At 42.6% G+C, this 22,852-nt stretch overlaps 1 protein-coding gene across 1 annotated transcript; it reads left to right on the plus strand.

Moving 5' to 3' along the window:
• Positions 1–4,754: 4,754 nt before the first annotated feature.
• On the plus strand, positions 4,755–22,154 carry NR2E3 (nuclear receptor subfamily 2 group E member 3). Its single transcript, XM_070762952.1, has 8 exons — positions 4,755–4,812; positions 6,699–6,849; positions 9,758–9,861; positions 10,895–11,161; positions 15,837–16,018; positions 18,921–19,161; positions 20,516–20,621; positions 22,022–22,154. Exons 1-8 carry the CDS (start codon positions 4,755–4,757, stop codon positions 22,152–22,154), a joined length of 1,242 nt encoding a protein of 413 aa, XP_070619053.1.
• Positions 22,155–22,852: the final 698 nt, after the last annotated feature.

Consider the following 22,852-nt stretch of genomic DNA (forward strand, 5'->3'; position numbering starts at 1 on the left):
GAGAGACAGTTGCAATAGTGAGATATATTCCTTTCTGAGGGAGATGGATGGTTCAGAAATGAATGAAAGAAAGAGAAAGAGAGAGAGAGAGAGAGAGAAAAGAAAGATGGAAAGGAAAGGAAAAAGAAAAAGAGAGGGAAGGGAAGAAGGAAAGGAAAAAAGGAAAGGAAGGAAGAAAAGAAAGAAAAAGAAAGAAGGAAAGGAAGATGGAAATGAAAGGAAGAGGAAAGCAAGGAAGAAAAGAAAGAAAGAAAAAAGAAGGGCAGGAAAAGAATATGGAAATGAAAGGAAAGGAAAGTAGGGAAAGGAAGGAAAAGAGGGGAAGGAGGGAAGGGACGAAGGAAAGAAAAAGGAAAGGAAGAAAAAGAAAGAAAAAGAAAGAAGGAAAGGAAAAGGGGAAAGAGAGAAGGGATGAAGGAAAGGAAAGAAGGAAAAGAAAGGAGGAAAAGAAAGGGAAAACCCAGCTACAGTTTGGAGGACAAGAACCTCAACGAAAGACATAATTACTATTTAGAAAACCTCATTTAGGAGGTGGAATAGAAATAGCAGAGTGACCAGCCCTAAAATCTTATTCCATCCAAGTTCAGACTTGTGGCCCACCTCTTATTACCTTGGATAACTTCCATAGGAAGGTGATCAGATGTCAGGGCTTAGTCAAACATCAAAAGTACCGTAAAGCAAGAACTGAGAGGTAAAATCCGGGACAGGGAATTAGATCCAAGAAAAGCGAAGATGAGTCTCCCCCAGGGAGATCCCAGCCCAAACATGACCTCTTTTGCAGGTCAGCCTGAGGGGACAAGCAGCCAGGGAGTCACAGCAGGGTGAGGTGTCACTGCAGGACAAACAGCCTACACTAATGACTTCTTTGCTCCAAATGGAAATTTGGAATTTGCATCAGACAAGTAGAGGGCAAAAAAGAGGAGGAGGAGGAGAAGGAGGAAGAGAAGGTAATTTAAATTATAATTAAATTGTTTAATGGTTTTAAATTGAAATGTTTTTATATCGATCCATGTTTATTTTTGTTGTGAGCCACCCTGAGTCCTGTGGGAGTGGGGCGGCATAGAAATGAAATGAAATGAAATGAAATACCAAACAAAATAATAAAATAAAGTGAAGGAGAAGGAGGAGGAGGAGGAGGAGGAGGAGGAGGAGGAGGAGGAGGAGGAGGAGGAGGAGGAGGAGAAGAAGAAGAACAAGAAGAACAAGAACAAGAAGAACAAGAACAAGAAGAGGAGGAGGAGGGGAAGGGGAGGAAGAGAAGAAAGAGAATATTATTTTAATTATAATTAAATTATTTAATTATTTTAAATGGAAATGTTTTATATATTGATCCATGTTTATTTTTGTTTTGAGTTGCCCTGAGGCCCTAGGCCTAGGGAGTTGGGCGGCACAGAAATAAAATAAAATAAAAAATTAATAAAGAAGTCAAGTCAAGTCAAACGACGAAGAGGAAGATGAAGAAGAAGAGGAGGAGGAGGAGAGGGAATGGAGGAGGAAGAAAAAGAAAAGGAAGGAAGGAAGGAAGGAAGGAAGGAAGGAAGGAAGGAAGGAAGGAAGGAAGGAAGGAAGGAAGGAAGGAAAGAATCTGAAGGAGGTTTCTTGCTACTAAAGATTTATTAAAAAATAAGTTCTGGGATGTACAACAGTGTTAATTTGGGGGGGGGGGGCGGTACAGTAGCTGTGGGCATCTGGCCTGGCCATCTTCCTGCCCAGAGAGGGAGAGATCAGGGCCGTAGATTAAGGACCTTAGTGCTAATGTCTGATCAAGCATCCATCAGCACCATCTGTCTCCGGCCAGCCCTGACTCACTCAGAGCTGCTCTCTCAATCCCAAAGCTAATTGGGTTTCTGTTTTGTTGTGTTTTTTGTTTATCAAGCAGATTCCTTGCAGCTTGCTTGTCTGTCTTCCTCCCCCCACCCCAACCCTTCGCCCGCCCAGAGTAAAAGGGATTAGCTAAGGGATTGGTTTGCGCCCTTCAAAATCTGCTCCAACCCCCTTTTTAAAAGGAGGCTGCTGGGAGACCTTCAACCCCCCAACTGTTTTTTTACGACCTCGATTCTTTGCAAAGCTTTGCCAAACAGTTGGCTATGAAAAGGAATTCTTTTAAACTAAAGAAGAAGGGAAAAAAGTTCTGGGATGCTTTGAATGCCGCCTTGTTTCAACTCCTACCCTCAAAACGTCGCTACAGAGCACTGCACACCAAGACAACTAGACAAAATAAGAGTTTTCCCCCGAACGCCATCACTCTGCTAAACCAATAATTCCCTCAAAACTGTCAAACTATTTACGTATGACTGTCTGTAACTTGTTGCTTGTATCCTTATGTTTTATATTAATTTTATATTTTCTTTTATGTACACTGAGAGCATCTGCACCAAAGACAAATTCCTTGTGTGTCCAATCACACTTGGCCAATAAAAAATTCTATTCTTCTGATCTATTCCGCCTCAGCCCATCCCTTTTTATTTATTCCTTAGAATTGTATGCCGCCCCTCTCCGTAGACTTGCCCTATCTCCTGACATGGCAGAACCTTCGCATAGAGGGATGTTGTCGGTCCTGTCTCCCAAGGAGATATATCTGGTGGGACCCAGAAGAAGGGCCTTCTTTGTGGTGGCTCCCTCTCTCTGGAACATCCCTCCCTCCAGAGATTAGACTGGCTCCCACTCTAAAACTTTTTTTGGAAAGCCTTGAACACATGGTTTTGCCAGCGGGCCTGGTGAACTCAGAGTGAATGGAGCCCATTAAATGGCTGGTTATGAATGCAGCTGTGAAATCTATTTACCAGTTTGGAAGTCCATGTTTACCATGCACACATGCGTATTCACCCTCGCTCCGCTCACGCGTGTACTTTTTCACCCTCTGCGCATGCGCAGGACGCTTTGTGCATGCACAGGGGATTATAAAAAGAAACCATCTGGATCCGCAATAAAAAACAAAACTGACTATATTGGAGTATAGGTGTATATGCAAAAGACTTGGAAATATTAACATTCTGTTCTATATTAATATAATGATTGTATTTTATTTGCTTATGACATAACGAAAGGAGTTAAAATGATGATGTGTTAATAGAAACGGTATTAGATCTGTAAGAACAATGATATGACTTTTTTATTTTTTTAAAATAATAGTTTAAATATATTTTTAAAAAGGAAAAAAGAAAATGACTGGGTGGGCGGGGCCTTGTGCTGCCACCGCTATTGGTTCTCCAAACCACTGGGTGGAGTCAGTACCGGTACGCCTGAACCAGGCCAAACCAGTAGCCCTACATGGCATCGGGCCAGAATACCTACGGGACCGCCTCCTGCCCCACGAGTCCCAACGACCGATCAGGTCCCACAGAGTTGGCCTTCTCCAGGTCCCGTCAATTAGACAATGTCTTAGGGGAAGAGCCTTCTCTGTGGGGTCCCCAGCCCTCTGGAATCAGCTCCCACCAGAGATTCGCACTGCCCCCACCCTCCTCACCATCCCAAGAATCTTAAGACTCATTTGTTCCACCAGGCTTGGGGCTATTAGATCTTAGCCCCCTGGCTAATGAATGTGCTGAGAGAAAGTTGGTTGAATGGGAATGACTGCTTTTTATGGCTTGGGTTTTTTAGATTTTATATTTAATTAATTGGATCTAAAATGTTATACATTGTTTTATTATATGTCGTAAGCCGCCCCGAGTCCTCGGAGAGGGACGGCATAAAAGTCCAATTAATAAATAATTTTCACCCTGTATGAATGTGTGTTGTCACTGGGGTGGGAGGGTGTTTCTTATTTCCTTATTTTTCTTCTTATTTCTTTTATATTGTGCTTTCAATGTTTTTGTAAGCTCCCTTAAGTCACCGTCTGCGGGTCGGCGGCAATGTAAAATTTCTAACTAAATAAATGTGAGCCTTACATTCTGACCTCTGTGTCATAATTGCTCCTACTTCACCTTTCCCTTCATCAATAATACAGAACCTGCTCGCCCAGGTAGTATGTTCTCCCCGGCTGAAAAAACCTGCCTTATAAAATATTCAATGGTCATCGGCAGCTGCCCTGGTAGGTTGGCTGGATTTTTCTTCCCCAAAACCTTTGTTCCTGGAGAGGAGGACCCAGAGTTGAGGACAATGTGGTAGAATCAGCGCAGAGGCAGATCTAACATCTCGGGAACCTACTTGGCGACCAAATCAAGGAACTTCCTGAAAAGGAATTGTCTCTCTCCAAGAACACAACTTATTGGTGGATGTGTGAAGCCAGAAGGGGTAGAAATGGTGCGTCCAGAGTCCCTGTCAATATGGGGGTCATCGCATTTTGCAGTCGTCCTGAGCTGATGGACAGAAATCTTCGTTCTTTGAATTATGGAGCGAATGGTCCCACCTTTGAAAACTAAAGATTAAGAGGATGACAGACAGCCAACTGCTTACACAGCGTTAATGACTAATCTTTCCTGCTACACTACTACTGGAGCCCCAAAGAGGAAGGACTCACACATGAGCATAGCACACACCAAGCGCGCATGAAGAAGTATCCAGAAGACGCAGAGTTGTGATGGTCTGGAGGACCTATCTGTCAAGAGGCTTGGAGAAGACTGAAGAGTTTTTCTAGGGAGTCTACACCGAAGGCGTTCTTCTAGTAATTTATCCCAGTCTGGGGGAAAAACTAGCTGGCTAGCAAAAGTTTCCTGCATTTGCGCCTCCACTTGAAAACCGAAGGAGAAGTCAGAATCCTGCCCAAAGAATCCGTAAGTCCAATTCCCTCGTCCTACAGGTCATCGGCCACTGTTATGACTGCCTCCCCGGCGAAGTCGTCGATGAGCAGAGGAATGGAGGCCAGCCAATTAGGTAAGTGATGGTGTCACAACTTATTAGACCATGGGGTTTTTTTTCCCCTTCTTTCATTTTGGGTCAAAAGCAGAACGCCCAACTGCGGGAATTCAATGATATCCTTAAATGTGGTGGCAAAGTTACTTCTCATGCTTCAAATCCAGTGGTGGGATTCACCCATTTCCCACCACTTTGGGAGAAAGGGTTGTTAAGTTTTTGAGCAGTTTGGTGAACTGGTTGTTGGAACAATCATTAGGGCCGAGAACCGGTTATTAAATTATTTGAATTCCACCACTGCATCAACTCATCTTTCTTTCCTGTATCTCAGGTAAGCAATGCTCAATCTGTGGAGCACGGACCAAGCTGGGGATTCCCACACAATATTGCCATTGTGTCTTCTGTTTCAACTGGGTTATTATTAATCAATTCATGTTGGAATTTCATTAGGGGTTGGTCAACCTCAGACTATCTATCTATGCTGAACATTGTAGGGTGCATTTATTTTTTAGAATAGAATTAGAGTAGAGTAGAGTAGAGTAGAGTAGAATAATTTATTGGCCAAGTGTGATTGGACACACAAGGAATTTGTCTTTGGTGCCGATGCTCTGAGTGTACATAAAAGATAAGATACATTTGTCAAGAATCATGAGTGACAACACTTCATGATTGTCACAGGCTACAAACAAGCAATCAGGAGACAATATTAATATAAATCGTAAGGATACAAGCAACAAGTTACAGTCAGACAGTTATAAGTGAGAGGAGATGTGATAGGAATGATGAGAGTTTGATAGTGGTGGTGAGGGGATTATCTGTTTAGCAGAGTGATGGCGTTCGGGTAAAACCTGTTCTTGTATCTAGTTGTCTTAGAGTGCAATGCTCTATAGTGTCGTTGTAGTTTTATAATGTTTTAGTTGCTAAGAGTATCAGAGCACAACTGAACAACTGGGAGAATCTTCAAGCAAGTACAATTAAGTTGGGGATGGATGGACCACCTACTTCAAAATGTAGGGAAGGGAATGGCTTGAACCATGAAAAGTTTTCCCCTGTCTTCTCTGGATGGATAGAGAATTGGAGTTGTCTACATCTCTCAATTATTACAAACAGAACTTGGAAAATAAGTAAATAAATTAAAAAATATAAAGCAAAACAAGGTAAAAAACAGAGTAGTAGCCGCTCCGGGTCCTTGGAGAGGGGTGGCACACAAGTCTAATAAATAATAATAATAATAATAATAATAATAATAATAATAATAATATTAGTAGTAGTAGTAGTAGTAGTAGTAGTAGTAGGGCAAGTGTAAACTCCAGCAATGTATAGGTCAACTATCAACTATCATAAAATTGAACGGGTCCAAAGATGGGCTACAAAAATGGTGGAAGGTCTGAAGCATAAAACTTTATCAGGAAAGACTTCATGAACTCTATAATCTGGAGGACAGAATGGAAAGGGGGGACATGATCGAAACATTTAAATATGTTAAAAGGTTAAATAAAGTTCAGGAGGGAAGAAATAGGAAAGTGAACACAAGGACAAGGGGCCACAATTTGTGGTTAGTTGGGGGAAAGATCAGAAGCAACGTGAGAAAATGTTATTTTACTGAAAGAGTAGTAGATGCTTGGAACAAACTTTCAGCAGACGTGGTTGGTAAATCCACAGTCACTGAATTTAAACATGCCTGGAATAAACATATATCCATCCTAAGATAAAATACAGGAAGTAGTATAAGGGCAGATGAGGTGGACCATGGGGTCTTTTTCTGCCATCAATCTTCTGTGTTTCTATCAACTGAAGGTTCTTTATCCCCTCACATTTTCTGTTGAAAAATCTGTTGGCTTCCCCTCCTTGGTTGTGTGTTGCATCTGTCCGGTCCATAACCGTGTTCCCTTCTCTATTCTATGTAGAGCTCAGCCTGACTCCTGGCAAAATAGGAAGCTCCGTATTGCTCTGCAAAGTCTGTGGTGATACCAGCAGCGGGAAGCATTATGGCATTTACGCTTGCAATGGCTGCAGCGGTTTCTTCAAACGCAGCGTCCGACGGAAGCTCGTTTATAGGTAACGGATGCTATTGTTGGAGTAGAGCAGCGCTTCTCAAATAGTGGGGTGGGCCCACCTGCGGTGGTGATGGAGCAAAGCTGGGGGGGCCGCGTGACCCCTGGGAACGTGTTATTTTTGCCGCAGGGAGTAGAATTTTTTTTTGCACCGAACAATAACACACAGCACAGAGCAGGAGATAGGAAATGCGTATCACAAACCCTTAAGAGACACCATGGGAAAATATTTAACAGGGATGAAAAGAAAGGAGGAGAGAGACGGAGATAATGAGACAAACCTAAGTCTCCCGAAATCTAAGATGAGGAAATATGCCGCCCCGAGTCTTCGGAGAGGGGCGGCATACAAATTATTATTATTATTATTATTATTATTATTATTATTATTATTATTATCTGAAGTTAGTTGGGGGAAAGATCAAAAGCAACGTGAGAAAATATTATTTCACTGAAACAGTAGTAGATCCTTGGAACAAACTTCCAGCAGACGTTGGTAAATCCACAGTAACTGAATTTAAACATGCCTGGGATAAACATATATCCATTGTAAGATAAAATACAGGAAATAGTATAAGGGCAGACTAGATGGACCATGAGGTCTTTTTCTGCTGTCAGTCTTCTATGTTTCTATTATTATTATTATTATTATTATTATTATTATTATTATTATTATTATTAAGTGTATGTAGCGCTTGGCTTCACTGTGACTATGGTGGGAGACGAGGAAAGACTGGTATGGGTTTTTTTTTTTAAATTAACTTCATTTGAGTACATACAATACACAAAACAACACAAAGACATTTAAAAAAACAAACATAATTTGGACGAAATTACAGCATATCCTATAGAAAAAACGGTTCCAACTATGTTAATATTCTATTATAGCTCTGTTAAATTAGATACATATCTTAAGTCATAAGAGTTATCTTATACCTTTATATTAACAGCAAATTCTATTACCAGGCAGTGGCTTTGCCAAATGGATATTATTCTATTATACATTAATTACAGTGTTTTTCCTTTTCCAAAACCACCGGTAGAACCTATCCCAACATTTGTAAAAAATCAGATTCTTATTTGTTTTTAATTTCCAATGTTAACTTATCCATTTCCGTGTAAGCTGTAATATTTTCTATAATCTCTTCCTCCTGAGGTATTGCTTCATTCTTCCAATTCACTCTACTAAACAAATAATTCCCTCAACACTGTCAGACTTTCTACTAAATCTGCACTTCTATTCTACTAGTTTTTCTCATCATTCCTATCACCCATTTCCTCCCATGTTGACTGTATGACTGTAACTTGTTGCTTATATCCTAAGATTTTTATTAATATTGCTTCTTCATTGCTTATTTGACCCCTATGACAATCATTAAGTGTCGTACCACATGATTCTTGACAAATGTATATTTTATTTTATGGACGCTGAGAGCATCTGCACCAAGACAAATTCCTTGTGTGTCCAATCACACTTGGCCAATAAAAATTCTATTCTATTCTATTCTATTCTATATTGGGCATATATTAGCCTAGCCGCCGTAGTTATATGGATAACCAAATATACCTGATGCTTTTCTAATTTTTGGATGAAGTATTCCCAGGAAAAAAACCTTCTGGATTTTTTCCTATTTTGGTGCCTAAAATTTCTTCCAATCAATCTGTAATTACATTCCAGAAGGATTTGGCTTTTTCACATTCCCACCAGAGATGGTAATAAGAGCCAGTTTCTCTTTTACATTTCCAACATATTGATGTATATTTTTTGTCAATCCTAGCTAATTGAACGGGGGTTATGTGTCATCTATAATACGGTATGTTGACTATGTCTAAAAATGTTGGCAGAGGAGAACATAAAGCCAAATAAATTAAACACCACGCACACCAATCACGCTGATAAACCGCTTGAGTTTTTTCAGTGAAAGCGTGCTGAATATTGCAAACAATCGTCCCGGTGGGGAGTTGGGGGGGCGCAAAATGTTTACTTCTTCCTATGGGGGGTGTAACAGAAAATAATTGAGAAACACTGGAGTAGAGGAAGGGTAAACAATCTAAAAATCATGTACTTCTCACACTGTGAGAAGACGAAGGGGCTTAAGAACATTTCCAACCCTATTGTTGTTGTTGTTTTCGTTGTCATCATCATTATCATCATCATCATCATTATTATTATTATTATTATTATTATTATTATTATTATTTATTGGATTTGTATGCTGCCCCTCTCCGCAGACTCAGGGTGGCTAACAACAGTGGTAAAACAACATGAACAATCCAATTAATAAAAACAACTAAAAAACCCTTATTATAAAAAACCAAACATACACACAAACATACCATGCATAACTTGTAATAGCCTAGGGGGAAAGGATAACTTAACTCCCCCATGCCTGGCGACAAAGGTGGGTCTTAAGTAATTTGCGAAAGACAAGGAAGGTGGGGGCCGTTCTAATCTCTGGGGGGAGTTGGTTCCAGAGGGCCGGGGCCGCCACAGAGAAGGCTCTTCCCCTGGGGCCCGCCAAACGACATTGTTTGGTCGACGGGACCCAGAGAAGGCCAACTCTGTGGGACCTTATCAGCCGCTGGGATTCGTGCGGTAGAAGGCGGTTCTGGATGTATTCTGGCCCAATGCCATCATCATTATTAATTTTCTTCTCAGTACTGAAACATCAGTGCTTGGTGTGGCTTCACAAATTTCAATTTTAAGGTGTAGACAAAGTGATTCTGGAAAACTTTCAGGGAACTCAGGGGATTTAGCCTTTCTGTAGCTCTGGGTCTACGTTTCATTTCAGTTCTTGCTTTTCTTGAAACGGAAGTTTGTTGCACATAGCACAGAACCCCATGCCCCCCCCCCCAAAAAATCTAGAATTCTGAGCAGGTGCATCTAACAGGATCTAATATTGTCCTCTTGACAGGTGCCAAGTTGGCAGTGGAATATGCCCCGTGGACAAAGCGCACCGAAACCAGTGCCAAGCTTGTCGCTTGAAGAAATGTCTCCAGGCGGGAATGAATAAAGACGGTAAGCCTGAATGTGGGGGGAAAGGGCCGATTCTGGGTTGAGCTGTAAACTGGATGGGATAAGTCTTTGGCAAGCAGACCTTACAGACAAACCATTGCCACCTGGTTCCTTGTAGATGTGTGAATTCATTAATGATATATAACGGTAGCGGTACCTCTACCTACAAACACCTCTCTTTACGAACTTTTCTAGATAAGAACTGGGAGTTCAAGGGGTTTTTTTGCCTCTTCTCAAGAACCATTTTCCACTTACAAACCCAAGCCTCTGAAACTGTAACCGGAAAAGGCGGGGAGAAGCCTCCGTGGGGCCTCTCTAGGAATCTCCTGGGATGAAACAGGGCCGGAAAAGGCAGGGAGAAATCTCCATGGGGCCTCTCTAGGAATGTCCTGGGAGGAAACAGGGTTGAAAAAGGTGGGGAGAGGCCTCCGTGGGGCCTCTCTAGGAATCTCCTGGGAGGAAACAGGGTTGGAAAAGATGGAGAGAGGCCTCAGTGGGGCCTCCCTAGGAATCTCCTGGGAGGAAACAGGGTTGGAAAAGGCGGGGAGAAGCCTCCATGGGGCCTCTCTAGGAATCTCCTGGGAGGAAACGGCCTCCACCTTCCCTGTGATTTCCCCAGTCACACGCATTGTTTGCTTTTACATTGATTCCTATGGGAAAAGGTGGGGAGAAGCCTCCGTGGGGCCTCTCTAGGAATCTCCCGGGAGGAAACATGGTCGGAAAAGGTAGGGAGAAGCCTCCGTGGGACCTCTCTAGGAATCTCCTGGGAGGAAACAGAGCTGAAAAAGGCAGGGAGAAGCCTCCATGGGGCCTCTCTAGGAATCTCCTGGGAGGAAACGCCCTCCACCCTCCCTGTGGTTTCCCCAATCGCATGCATTATTTGCTTTTACATTGTTTCCTATGGGAAAAATGGCTTCTTCTTACAAATTTTCCTACTTAAGAACCTGATCACGGAATGAATTAAGTTCATAAGTAGAAGTACCATTATAAAGAGCATTGGCCCCACAATGCTGCCTTGACCATTTTCTGTTTCCAGCGGTTCAGAACGAACGCCAGCCACGCAGCATGGCTCAGGTGCACCTCGATTCCACGGACTTGCATTCGGAAGAGCAACCGGAACATGGGGCCACCACCCAGGGCGCTCCGACACCACTCCACCCTTCCCTGCAGAGCCACAGGGCTCCCCTCGGCTGCTCTGCAAGCGGGGTTTCACAGGCTCAGGCGCTAACTCCCCCCAGCAACCACCGTTTCATGGCTAGCCTGATGACGGCGGAGACCTGTGCCAAGCTGGAACCAGAGGATGGTAGGTGGGCAGTGAAGGGCTGCAAAAAAATTTATTACCACGTGGCTTATTTTGTGGGTGCGGCTTGCCAGCCATGTGACCAGTTGGGAGTGGCTTAACAATCATGTGACCAGGGGGTTGGCTTAAAGGTCATGTGACTGGCTTAAAGGTGGCCAACTTGACGTCACTCACGTCAAGGGTTTGGGTTCGGGTGCCTGGCCTCTCCTCACCTCAAAGAGATACAATTTCCCTATCTATTTACTATTACCGAACTTCCAAAATATACTACGCTGCTCAAAAAAATAAAATAAAGGGAACACTCAAAGAACACATCCTAGATCTGAATAAATGAAATATTCTCACTGAACATTTTGTTCTGTACAAAGTTGTATGTGCACCACATCATATGAAATTGATTGTCAATCAGTGCTGCTACCTAAGTGGACAGTTTGATTTCACAGAAGTTTGATTTACTTGGAGTTATATTGTATTGTTTAAGTGTCCCCTTTATTTTATATACAGTAGTACCTCTAGATACGAGCTGCTCCACATGCGAGTATTCCAAGTTACGAGCCGCGACGTGAGCAAAATTTCTGTTCGACACCCGAGCTCAAATTCAGGATATGCGCTGAGCTTCCGCTAGGTGGCGCAAGAATCTCCTTGCTTCCGGTTATCTCGGCGTGAAAAACAAAGTCTAAAGGCATTCGTTCAAGATGCGAGTTGATCGACTTACGAGCTCGGGTCAGGAACGAATTAAACTCGTATGTCGAGATACCACTGTATATATATATATATATAGCTGAAGGGATTGGATACTGTAGCCTTGAGGTTAATTCTCTGCCTTACAAGGCAAAGGTTGCAGGTTCACGTTCCAGTGAGGGTATGGCTAGCTGATGAGGCCAAAATAAGGCCGAAATAGATCTATCCTAGTCTCCCTTAATTTTCAAATTCAGCAAAAAACATGTGACACACACACACACATATATATATGTCACATGTTTTTTGCTGAATTTGAAAATTAAGGGAGACTAGGATAGATATAATTTGTTTAAAAAAACTTTGCCAACTTGGGAAACATTTTTCTAATAATTAAACTTCCTATTTAAAAAAAGTGGTTCAAAAAAAGACAGATTTTTAGGGACACTTAGAGACAAAGAGGCTATATGTCCCATTCAACATTGTGACCCTGGCCCCGTGCCTTGCAAATATCTGCATGTCACCCATCAGTCTTTCCATCTGTGGCAATACATCCTTCTTGAATGGCGGTTAGGGCCTCTTGACCCTGGCTTAATCTTTGGAGATGCAATCATGAATCCATGGTGGGTTAATTCAGAGAAGAGTTAGCTGTTGCTCCTAATCCCTTTGCGGGGCATAGACCTCAATGAGATCTGAATGAATGAAATATTCTCATGGAATACTTTGTTCTGTACAAAGTTGAATGTGCACAACAGCATTGTGGAATTGATTGTCCATCAGTGTTGCTTCCTAAGCAGACAGTTTAATTTACTTGGAGTTATATTGTGTGGTTTAAGTGTCCCCTTTATTTTTTTGAGCAGTGTATTTAATTTAGAAACATAGAAGTCTGACGGCAGAAAAAGACCTCCTGGTCCATCTAGTCTGCCCTTATACTATTTCCTGTATTTTATCTTACAATGGTTATATGTTTATCCCAGGCATGTTTAAATTCAGTTACTGTGGATTTACCAACCACGTCTGCTGGAAGTTTGTTCCAAGGATCTGCTACTCTTTCAGTAAAATAATATTTTCTCATGTTGCTTTTGATCTTTCCCCCAACTAACTTCAGATTGTGTCCCCTTGTTCTTGTGTTCACTTTCCTATTAAAAACACTTCCCTCCTGGACCTTATTTAGCCCTTTGACATATTTAAATGTTTCGATCATATCCCCTCTTTTCCTTCTGTCCTCCAGACTATACAGATTGAGTTCATGAAGTCTTTCCTGATACGTTTTATGTATATATGCCATATGTGTACATATATATTATACAGAGGCACACAAAAATATACATTATCTACTTTATAAACCGTATGTGTATGTATGCACAGACACGCACGCACAGCTCTTCTAAAATTATACACATTCAACCTCATTTACCACGATAGGAAAAATATACCCATTTTTTTTCTACCGGTTTTGCGTATCTGACTGTCCAGGTAAGAGCCAATCACTGTAGGTGGCTGGTGCTTGAGTGAGAGACAAGAGAGGTGGTCAGCCTGAAGGGACTCTTTAACAAGAGGGGAAGCTACCCCGCAGAATTCAAGGTCTGCAAACAACAGCGCCCCCTGCTGGTTGCAGTCCTAGCTCTCCCAGGGATGCTTAAGACTTAGGATGAATTCAGAGAACTCAGTCCTTTCGAGATTGTTTTTGCTTCCAGTCTTGTGTTTATTTTATTTTTATTTATTTATTTATTTTTATTTTATTTTTATTTATTTATTTTGTCCAATACATAATACACATTGAAGAGAATAGATATGTAATAATATAAGTGAAGAAAAGAATAGAAGAAAAGATATAAAAGTATAGGTGAACATATTTGAAAGGAAGAAAAGATAAATGAGATAAGGAGAGACAATTGGACAGGGGACGGAAGGCACACTGGTGCACTTATGCATGCCCTTTACTGACCTCTAAGGAACTTGGAGAGGTCAATTGTGTTGCTGACAAGCAAGAGAGATTGTGGGCAATGAAGAGACTGAAGGCAAGTCCACCGGCAACTCATCTCACAATGAGAAACTCACTTGAGGTGGGGAGGAAGCTGTGGGAAAGCCCTTCAAAGCAGGGGTCCCCAACCTAAGCCTGATGGACTTCAACTCCCAGAATTCTGGAAGTTAAAGTCCGCCAGGCTTAAAGTTGCGAAGGTTGGAGACCCTTGCTTCAAAGCCTCCGGAGTCTTTCTTAAAGGGTTTCCTCTTTGTTTCCAAGATCATGGTTTTTGCCCAGTTTAGGGCAAAGATAGTTTAACGATGTCTTTGTATTTTCTTTGATCCTAATTTATTGATTCAATTTGTGTAGCCACCCATCTCAAAGCAGTAAATCATAAAATCTTGTATGACAAGAAGGCACTACATTTGTCATTGCCGCAAGGACAATATCTGAATAGGGAATTCTGGCTCTTGGGCTCCCATTTAGAACTGGGCCCATTTGTTAAGCAAGGGCCACATTTGGCTATTGTTCTGTTTCATACTTGAGGGTATTTCTCAAGTTTAAATGAAGTGAGAGATTCCTTTTGAATGTTGAGGCAAAAGGACCTTTGGTTTATGTACTGCCCCTGAATACCACAGGATGTGGTATCTATTTCCCCCAAAAGAGAGGTCCAGGTGGGATAGCAAAGGATATGTTGACCAGAGGAGGTATTTAGCTGGTTCAGGTGTACCAGTAGTAGCAATCAGCTGGCCAGCGCACTCATATACATTCATAGTCTCACATGCCCTCCGACATAGCTCCATGTGTCACCTATGGAGTGCGTGTCATAGATTCGCCATCACGGACATAACCAATACCAGTGATGGCTCACCTTTTTTCCCTCGTACGCTATCACGCATGCACCATTGACCACACCCATAATTCAATGCCTGGGGAAGGCAAAAACATCTTCCCCCACACCCCAAAGGACCTCTAGAGGCCAGAAACTTCTGGTGGGTCCAGTGGGCTCATGTTTCACCCTCCCCAAGCTCCAAAGGCTTCCCTGGAGCTGGGGGAGGGTAAAAAGTGCCTCCCCCATCCTCTCGGAGGCTCTTTGGAAGCCAAAAACGCCCTCCCAGAGCCTCTGTGTGAGCCAAAAATCAGCTGGCCGGCACACACACGCACATTGGAGCTGAGCTAGGGCAATGGCTCGTGTGCCAACAGATATGGCTCTGCGTGCCACCTGTGGCACCCGTGCCATAGGTTCGCCATCACTGGCCAATACAATGGACACTAAAGGAATCATCACATCAAGAGATACTTGGGGCTGAAATAGTGACAGTTCGGCTTCAACTTCTTCACCATTTTTCTTAATTGTGCCGCAACTCCTGTATAAGTTGGCTTTCTCCGGGTCCCGTCAACTAAACAATGTCGTTTGGCTGGACCCAGGGGAAGAGCCTTCTCGGTGGTGGCCCTGACCCTTTGGAACCAACTCCCCCCAGATATCAGAGTTGCCCCCACCCTCCTTGCCTTTCGTAAAGTTCTTAAGACCCATCTCTGTCGTCAGGCATGGGGGAACTGAGACATCTCCCCCAGGCTTATACAGTTTATACATGGAATGTTTGTGTGTGTTTGCTTTTAATAATGGGGTTTTTAGTGTTTTTTAAATTATTAGATTTGTTTTTTACATTGTTCTTGTTATTGTTGTGAGCCGCCCCGAGTCTACGGAGAGGGGCGGCATGCAAATCTAATAAATAATAATAATAATAATAATAATAATAATAATAAGTGCACTAGTGTGCCTTCCGTCCCCTGTCCAATTGTCTCTCCTATATTTTATATATCTTTTCTCCCATCCATATATCCTTCCTCTACTCTTCATTGATGTATTCTATTCTCATATCTCTTCTTCTATCCCCTGATATTTACTACTACACGTTTTTATTCTCCTTAACTTTCAATTTGTATTGGACAAAATAAATAAATAAAATAAATAAATATTTGCAAACTCACTAACTGCCGCAGAGGATACTGACGCACTGTCTTCCTTCACAGCGGAGGAAAACATCGATGTGACAAGTAATGAGCCGGAACATGTGGGGTCAGAAGCTCCCCGGTCCCCACACCCAGCCGCCAGCCCGGAAAGTATTTATGAAATCTCTGCTCGACTGCTCTTCATGGCTGTGAAATGGGCAAAAAACCTCCCCGTTTTCTCAAACCTACCTTTTCGCGATCAGGTGAGTCGTGTCATGTTTTGGGGCAGACAAATGTACGGATCAGGGCAGTGGTGGGTTGCTGCCAATTCGGTTAGGTACCGGGGGCAGAAATTTCCACCCGCTCGCTGAACTGGTAGCATTGGCTGGCTGTCCACGCCCTCAAACTGGTCATCTGATTGATTTGATCTGATTTTATTGGATTTGTATGCCGCCCCTCTCCGTAGACTCGGGGCGGCTAACAACAGTAGTAAACAGCATATGACAATGCAATATAAACAGTTAAAAACCCTTATTGTAAAACCAAACATACATACAGACATACCATGCATAAAATTGTAAAGGCCTAGGGGGAAAGAGTATCTCAATTCCCCCATGCCTGGCAGCAGAGGTGGGTTTTAAGAAGCTTACGAAAGGCAAGGAGGGTGGGAGCAATTCTAATCTCTGGGGGGAGTTGCTTCCAGAGGGTCGGGGCCACCACAGAGAAGGCTCTTCCCCTGGGTCCCGCCAAGTGACATTGTTTAGTTGATGGGACCCGGAGAAGACCCACTCTGTGGGACCTAACTGGTCGCTGGGATTCGTGCAGCAGAAGGCGGTCCCTGAGATAGTCTGGTCTGGTGCCATGAAGGGCTTTATAGGTCATAACCAACACTTTGAATTGTGACCGGAAACTGATCGGCAACCAATGCAGACTGCGGAGTGTTGGTGTAACATGGGCATATTTGGGAAAGCCCATGATTGCTCTCGCAGCTGCATTCTGCACAACCTGAAGTTTCCAAACACTCTTCAAAGGTAGCCCCATGTAGAGAGCATTACAGTAGTCGAGCCTCGAGGTGATGAGGGCATCAGTGACTGTGAGCAGTGACTCCCGGTCCAAATAGGGCCGCAACTGGTGCACCAGGCGAACCTGGGCAAACGCCCCCCTCGCCACAGCTGAAAGATATTTCTCTAATTTGAGCTGTGGATCGAGGAGGACGCCCAAGTTGCGGACCCTCTCTGAGGGGGTCAGTAGTTCCCCCCCCCCCAGGGTGATGGACGGGCAGATGGAATTGTCCTTGGGAGGCAAAACCCACAGCCACTCCGTCTTATCAGGGTTGAGTTTGAGTCTGTTGACACCCATCCAGGCCCCAACAGCCTCCAGACACCGGCACATCACTTCCACTGCTTCGTTGACTGGACATGGGGTGGAGATGTAAAGCTGGGTATCATCAGCGTACTGATGATACCTCACCCCATGGCCTTGGATGATCTCACCCTGCGGTTTCATGTAGATATTAAATAGCAGGGGGGAGAGGACCGACCCCTGAGGCACCTGGTAGCTGCAGACAGCAAAGAACCCTTTTATACATGTGCAGAGGGTCATTTACTCTATGTGATGGGTGTGTGTGCTTGCTCGCTTCTCTTTCTCTCTCTCTCGTGCAAAACGCACACTTCCACCGTGAAGGAAGGTAAGTGGAACGGATCTAACCATAGCTCACAAAATTATCTACCAAAATGTCCTTCCTGTTAATGACTACTTCACCTTCACCTGCAACAACACATGAGCACGTAACAGATTCAAACTCAAGGTAAACTGCTTCAAACTAGACTGCAGAAAACATGACTTCAACAATAGAGTGATCAACGCCTGGAATTCACTACCTGACTCTGTGGTTTCTTCCCCCAACCCCAAAATCTTCAACCTTAGATTGTCTACAGTTGACCTCTCCTCTTTTCTAAGAGGTCTGTAAGGGGCGTGCATAAGCGCACCATTGTGCCTACCGTCCCTGTCTTACTGGGTTTTTTTTCATCATTACCTTCTATGTTATGTTTATATAAACTACTATCCTATACTTTACTGGCATGCAAAAATAAAATAAATAAAATAAATAAAATAAATAAAATAAATAAAATAAATAAAATAAATAAAATAAATAAAATAAATAAAATAAATAATAAAATAAATAATAAAATAAATAATAAAATAAAATAAAATAAAAATAAAATAAAAATAAATAAATAAAATAAATAAATAAAAATAATAAAATAAAATAAAAATAAAATAAAATAAAATAAAATAAAAATACCGGTGAACCCCGATTGGGATCAGGGGATATAGCAGTTATGGGTTTGATGAAAACTGCTCACAGTTGGGACTATTGTTTTATGAATGAAGTGCCAACAGCAGGAGAATCATAGAAGGAAAAAAGGATGTTCTGGCTAAAATGCACCGCTCAAAAAAAAAAAAAAGGGAACACTCAAAGAACACATCTTAGATCTGAGTGAATGAAATATTCTCATTGAATAATTTGTTCTGTACAAAGTTGAATGTGCACCACAGCAGGTGAAACTGATGGTCAATGAGTGTTGCTTCCTAAGTGGACAGTTGGATTTCACAGAACCTGGAGTTATATTGTGTTGTTTAAGTGTTCCCTTTATTTTTTTGAGCAGCATACTTACAAGGTTTATTCAGGGAACACGAATCCCAGCGACCGGTTAGGTCCCACAGAGTTGGCCTTCTCTGTGTCCCATCGACTAAACAATGTCGTTTGGCGGGACCCAGGAAAAGAGCCTTCTCTGTGGCGGCCCCAAACCTGTGGAACCAGCTCCCCCCGGAGATCAGAACTGCCCCCACCCTCCCTGTCTTTCGTAAAGTTCTTAAGACCCATCTCTGCCGTCAGGCATGGGGGAATTGAGACATCTCCCCTGGGCCTATACAGTTTATACATGGTATGTTTGTGTGTATGCTTGCTTTTAATAATGGGGGTTTTAGTGTTTTTAAATTATTAGATTTGTTCTTACATTGTCTTTGTTATTGTTGTGAGCCGCCCCGAGTTATGGAGAGGGGCGGCATACAAATCTAATAAATAATAATAATAATAATGACTGCAGCACACCTGTCTCAAAAAATTTTAAGGACTCAACTTCCATGTCCTGTCCCTTGCAGGTGATTTTACTGGAAGAAGCTTGGAGTGAACTGTTCCTGCTTTGTGCGATCCAATGGTCTTTGCCTCTGGAAACCTGCCCCCTCCTCTCTTTGTCAGAACTGACCTCCACCTTCCACACCAAGGCCCTGTCTGGAGGAACGGACATCGGCGCACTGCAAGAAATAATTGCACGCTGCAAAACACTGGCGGTGGATCCCACCGAATTTGCCTGTATGAAGGCCATCGTTCTTTTTAAACCAGGTAAACGTAGTGGGTGGCGATGGGGGAGGAAGGGGAGAACATCTGGATCACAGGTAAAGTGAAAGAAATGTTAAAAGAGCCAAAATACAAATCTCCACCAAGAAGTAAGTAATTTTACAGTCTAGATTACACCATTAGAATAATGATTAGGCTGCATTTTCTTTTAGAAACATAATCGATTAAGGGCAGAAAAGGACCTCATGGTTTATCTAGTCTGCCCTTATACTATTTCCTGTATTTTATCTTAGGATGGATATATATTTATCCCAGGCATGTTTAAATTCAGTTGCTGTGGATTTACCAACCATGTCTGCTGGAAGTTTGTTCCAAGCATCTACTACTCTTTCAGTCAAGTAATATTTTCTCACGTTGCTTCTGATCTTTCCTCCAACTAACCTCAGATTGTGCCCCCTTGTTCTTGTGTTCACTTTCCTATGAAAAACACTTCCCTCCTGAACCTTGTTTTACCCTCTAACATACCGTTTCCCCGAAAATAAGACATACCCTGAAAGTAAGGCATGTCAGAGGTTTTGCAGAATTTGCTAATATAAGGCACCCCCCGAAAATAAGGCGTAGTCAAGTTTACATACGGTACGGTGGAAAAACATACGGTACCATTCAAAGCTGTTCATAGCGGTACCGTAATAATGTGGCGTCCCCTGCTGGCCCCTTCCATCGCTTTGTACCGTCCAGTACAGCAGACACAGTCTGCTGCTGTCTCACCGCCATTACAGCCTCCACTACAGTGCGTAGACTGTAGTTCCTCTGGTGGCCGGAAGGTGCAATAGCCGGAGTATACTGTTGTACCATATAAGTGCCGTCGTTTGTGTGTGTGGGTGCCATACTGACAGGTACCGTACCGTAATCAGTGTACCGTACGGTATCCTTTTTTGGGGGTGTCAGCTTTTCTGCCTGTGAATTTGTCTTATTTGAGAAATATAAGGCACCCCGCCCCGAAAATAAGACGTAGTACAACTTTTAGAGCAAAAATTAATATAAGACAGTGTCTTATTTTCGGGGAAACACGTTTCCATCATGTCCTCCCTTTCCCTTCTGTCCTCCCGACTTTTTTGTTTTTCTTATCTCGTGGTTTTGTCTAGATTACATTTCTTGCTCTGCCTAATCTCGTATTTGAAAATGTAACCAATTTTGTATGTGTGAGCACATTTATGCATGTGTGTGTGTGTATTCAGCCAGCACTCTGAAATTTAGAAAACAAAACCTATACTAATTAGAAACATTTTTATGTAGCTATCACAGACCTGAAGAATGTAAAAGTTTGCACTGTGGATCAGATCCGTTTATCAAAGTAACACGGCTTGAATTTCAATCTTTCTTTTTTTTCTTTTTAAAGAAACAAGAGGACTGAAGGATCCAGACCAGGTAGAACATTTGCAGGACCAGTCACAAGTGATGCTGGGACAACACACTCATATACATTATCCTAGTCAGCCAGTCAGGTACCTAGAAATACGAGTTCTTTTCTGTGCTCCCTCAAATTTTGTTGCAGAACCTTTTTTAAAATTTTGTTTTGTTGTCCCTCCCAAGTCAGTTTTTGACCCCTGGTGATTGCCTGGAATAGTCCCTGCAGTTTTCATGGCAAGATTTTTTCAGAAATGATTTGATATTGCCTCCTACAAGGCTACAAGAGAGTGACTGGATCAAAAGTCACCCAGCTGGCTTTGTGCCTAAAGCAGCACTAGAACTCAAAGTCTCCTAGTCCCCAGCCTAATGCCTGGTTGATTACATCAGTGATTTTCAACCTTTTTTGAGCCGCGGCACATTTTTTACATTTACAAAACCATGGGGCACATTGAGGGGGGGGTGGCTAAAAAACGCTTGGACAAAAAAATTCTCTTCCTTTCGCTGTATTTCTCTCTCTCCCTCTTTCTCTCCCTCTTTTTTCTCTCCATCCCTCTTTCTTCCTTCTTTCCTCTTTTTTGCTCTCTCTCTCCCTCACTACCTCCCTGTCTTTCTCCCACCTTCCCTCCCTCTCTTTCTTTCTCTCTTTTTCTTTCTCTCTTGCTTGCTTTCTCTCTTTTTCTTTCTCTCTCTCTTGCTTTCTTTCTCTTGCTTTCTCTCTTGTTTTCTTTCTCTCTTGCTTGCTTTCTCTCTTTTTCTTTCTTTCTCTCTTGCTTTCTTTCTCTTGCTTTCTCTCTTGTTTTCTTTCTCTCTTGCTTGCTTTCTCTTTTTCTTTCTCTCTCTCTTGCTTTCTTTCTCTTTCTTTCTCTCTTGTTTTCTTTCTCTCTTGCTTGCTTTCTCTCTTTTTCTTTCTTTCTCTCTCTCTTGCTTTCTTTCTCTTGCTTTCTCTCTTGTTTTCTTTCTCTCTTGCTTGCTTTCTCTCTTTTTCTTTCTCTCTCTCTTGCTTTCTTTCTCTTGCTTTCTCTCTTGTTTTCTTTCTCTCTTGCTTGCTTTCTCTCTTTTTCTTTCTTTCTCTCTCTCTTGCTTTCTTTCTCTTTCTTTCTCTCTTGTTTTCTTTCTCTCTTGCTTGCTTTCTCTTTTTCTTTCTCTCTCTCTTGTTTTCTTTCTCTCTGAGCTTCGCGGCACACCTGACCATGTCTCGCGGCACACTAGTGTGCCACGGCACACTGGTTGAAAAACACTGGATTACATTATAGTCCTTTCAAAATTTGGTTTTAAAAAGCCACCATCTCTTTATTTACTTTTTCAGCACTAGTAACATGATAGAAATTTTGAGCAGAGGGTTTCTTGTTCAGAACTTCGGTGGCACCCTGGTTAAATTTGGGGCACCAGATTAAGACCTTCAGTTTTGATTTCTGGGATTCTCCTGCTTCAATACAATTCCAGTGTTGCACGATGGGTGAAATAGCTATGAATGTCTTTCTATATCGCCTCCCAGGTTTGGAAAATTACTACTGCTGCTCCCTTCGCTGAAATGCATTCCTTCCGAACGCATCGAGGTTCTGTTTTTCCGCAGAACCATCGGGAACACCCCTATGGAGAAGCTGCTGTGTGACATGTTCAAAAATTAACAGGCAAAAGTTTTGGAGGAGTGGTTGAAATTCCAAAGCGGGTTCCTCCATTTCAACACCTGGATCCAAAATGCAAGCAAGAGGAGAGGCAGAGAAACCTGTCCAGATGTTTTGGGATTTGGGCTGGAAGCCTTAAAAGTGATGACAGTGCTGGTATTCAGAATAGAGCTTGAAGGGACCTTAGAGCTGCAGGTTCTGGAGAACCAATAGTGGAAACTTTGAGTAGTTCAGAGAATCGGCAAATATCCCATCTAGCTGGCCCCCGAGTGGGGTGGGAGTGGAGATTTTGCAATATTCTTTCCCCAGGAGTGGGGAGGGAGTAGGGATTTTGCAGTATCCTTCCCCTGCCACGCCCTCCCCCAGCAACATCATGCCCACCAAGCCACGCCCACCGAAACCGGTAGTAAAAACAATGGATTTTACCACTGCCTCGGAGGTCTTGTAGTCCAAGTCATTCAACTATAAAAGTCATCCCACAGCACAAAAACTGCTTCTGATTCACTTGTGCAAGAGACAACAGTGTGGGAATGATACTGTTGAAGTGTAGCATTGAACTATTGAACTGAATCCAAAGCTAGTGAAGATACTCTACATTCAATGAAACCAATAGTATGGTTAAGTGCAGAAAACCCTTGACGTATCTTTAGTGACCATTTGAAGTTACCACCACACTTAAAAAAGTGACTTATGACAGTCCT

Source organism: Erythrolamprus reginae, chromosome 10 (assembly GCF_031021105.1).
Source record: "Erythrolamprus reginae isolate rEryReg1 chromosome 10, rEryReg1.hap1, whole genome shotgun sequence".
In the NCBI taxonomy this organism is placed as follows: domain Eukaryota; kingdom Metazoa; phylum Chordata; class Lepidosauria; order Squamata; family Dipsadidae; genus Erythrolamprus; species Erythrolamprus reginae.

Coding starts and splice junctions, on each gene's coding strand:
- NR2E3 (XM_070762952.1), top strand. CDS start 4,755: ATGACTGCCTCCCCGGCGAAGTCGTCGATGAGCAGAGGAATGGAGGCC. Junction 16,019..18,920: donor ACCTACCTTTTCGCGATCAG/GTGAGTCGTGTC, acceptor TGTCCCTTGCAG/GTGATTTTACTGGAAGAAGC. Junction 19,162..20,515: donor CATCGTTCTTTTTAAACCAG/GTAAACGTAGTG, acceptor TTCTTTTTAAAG/AAACAAGAGGACTGAAGGAT.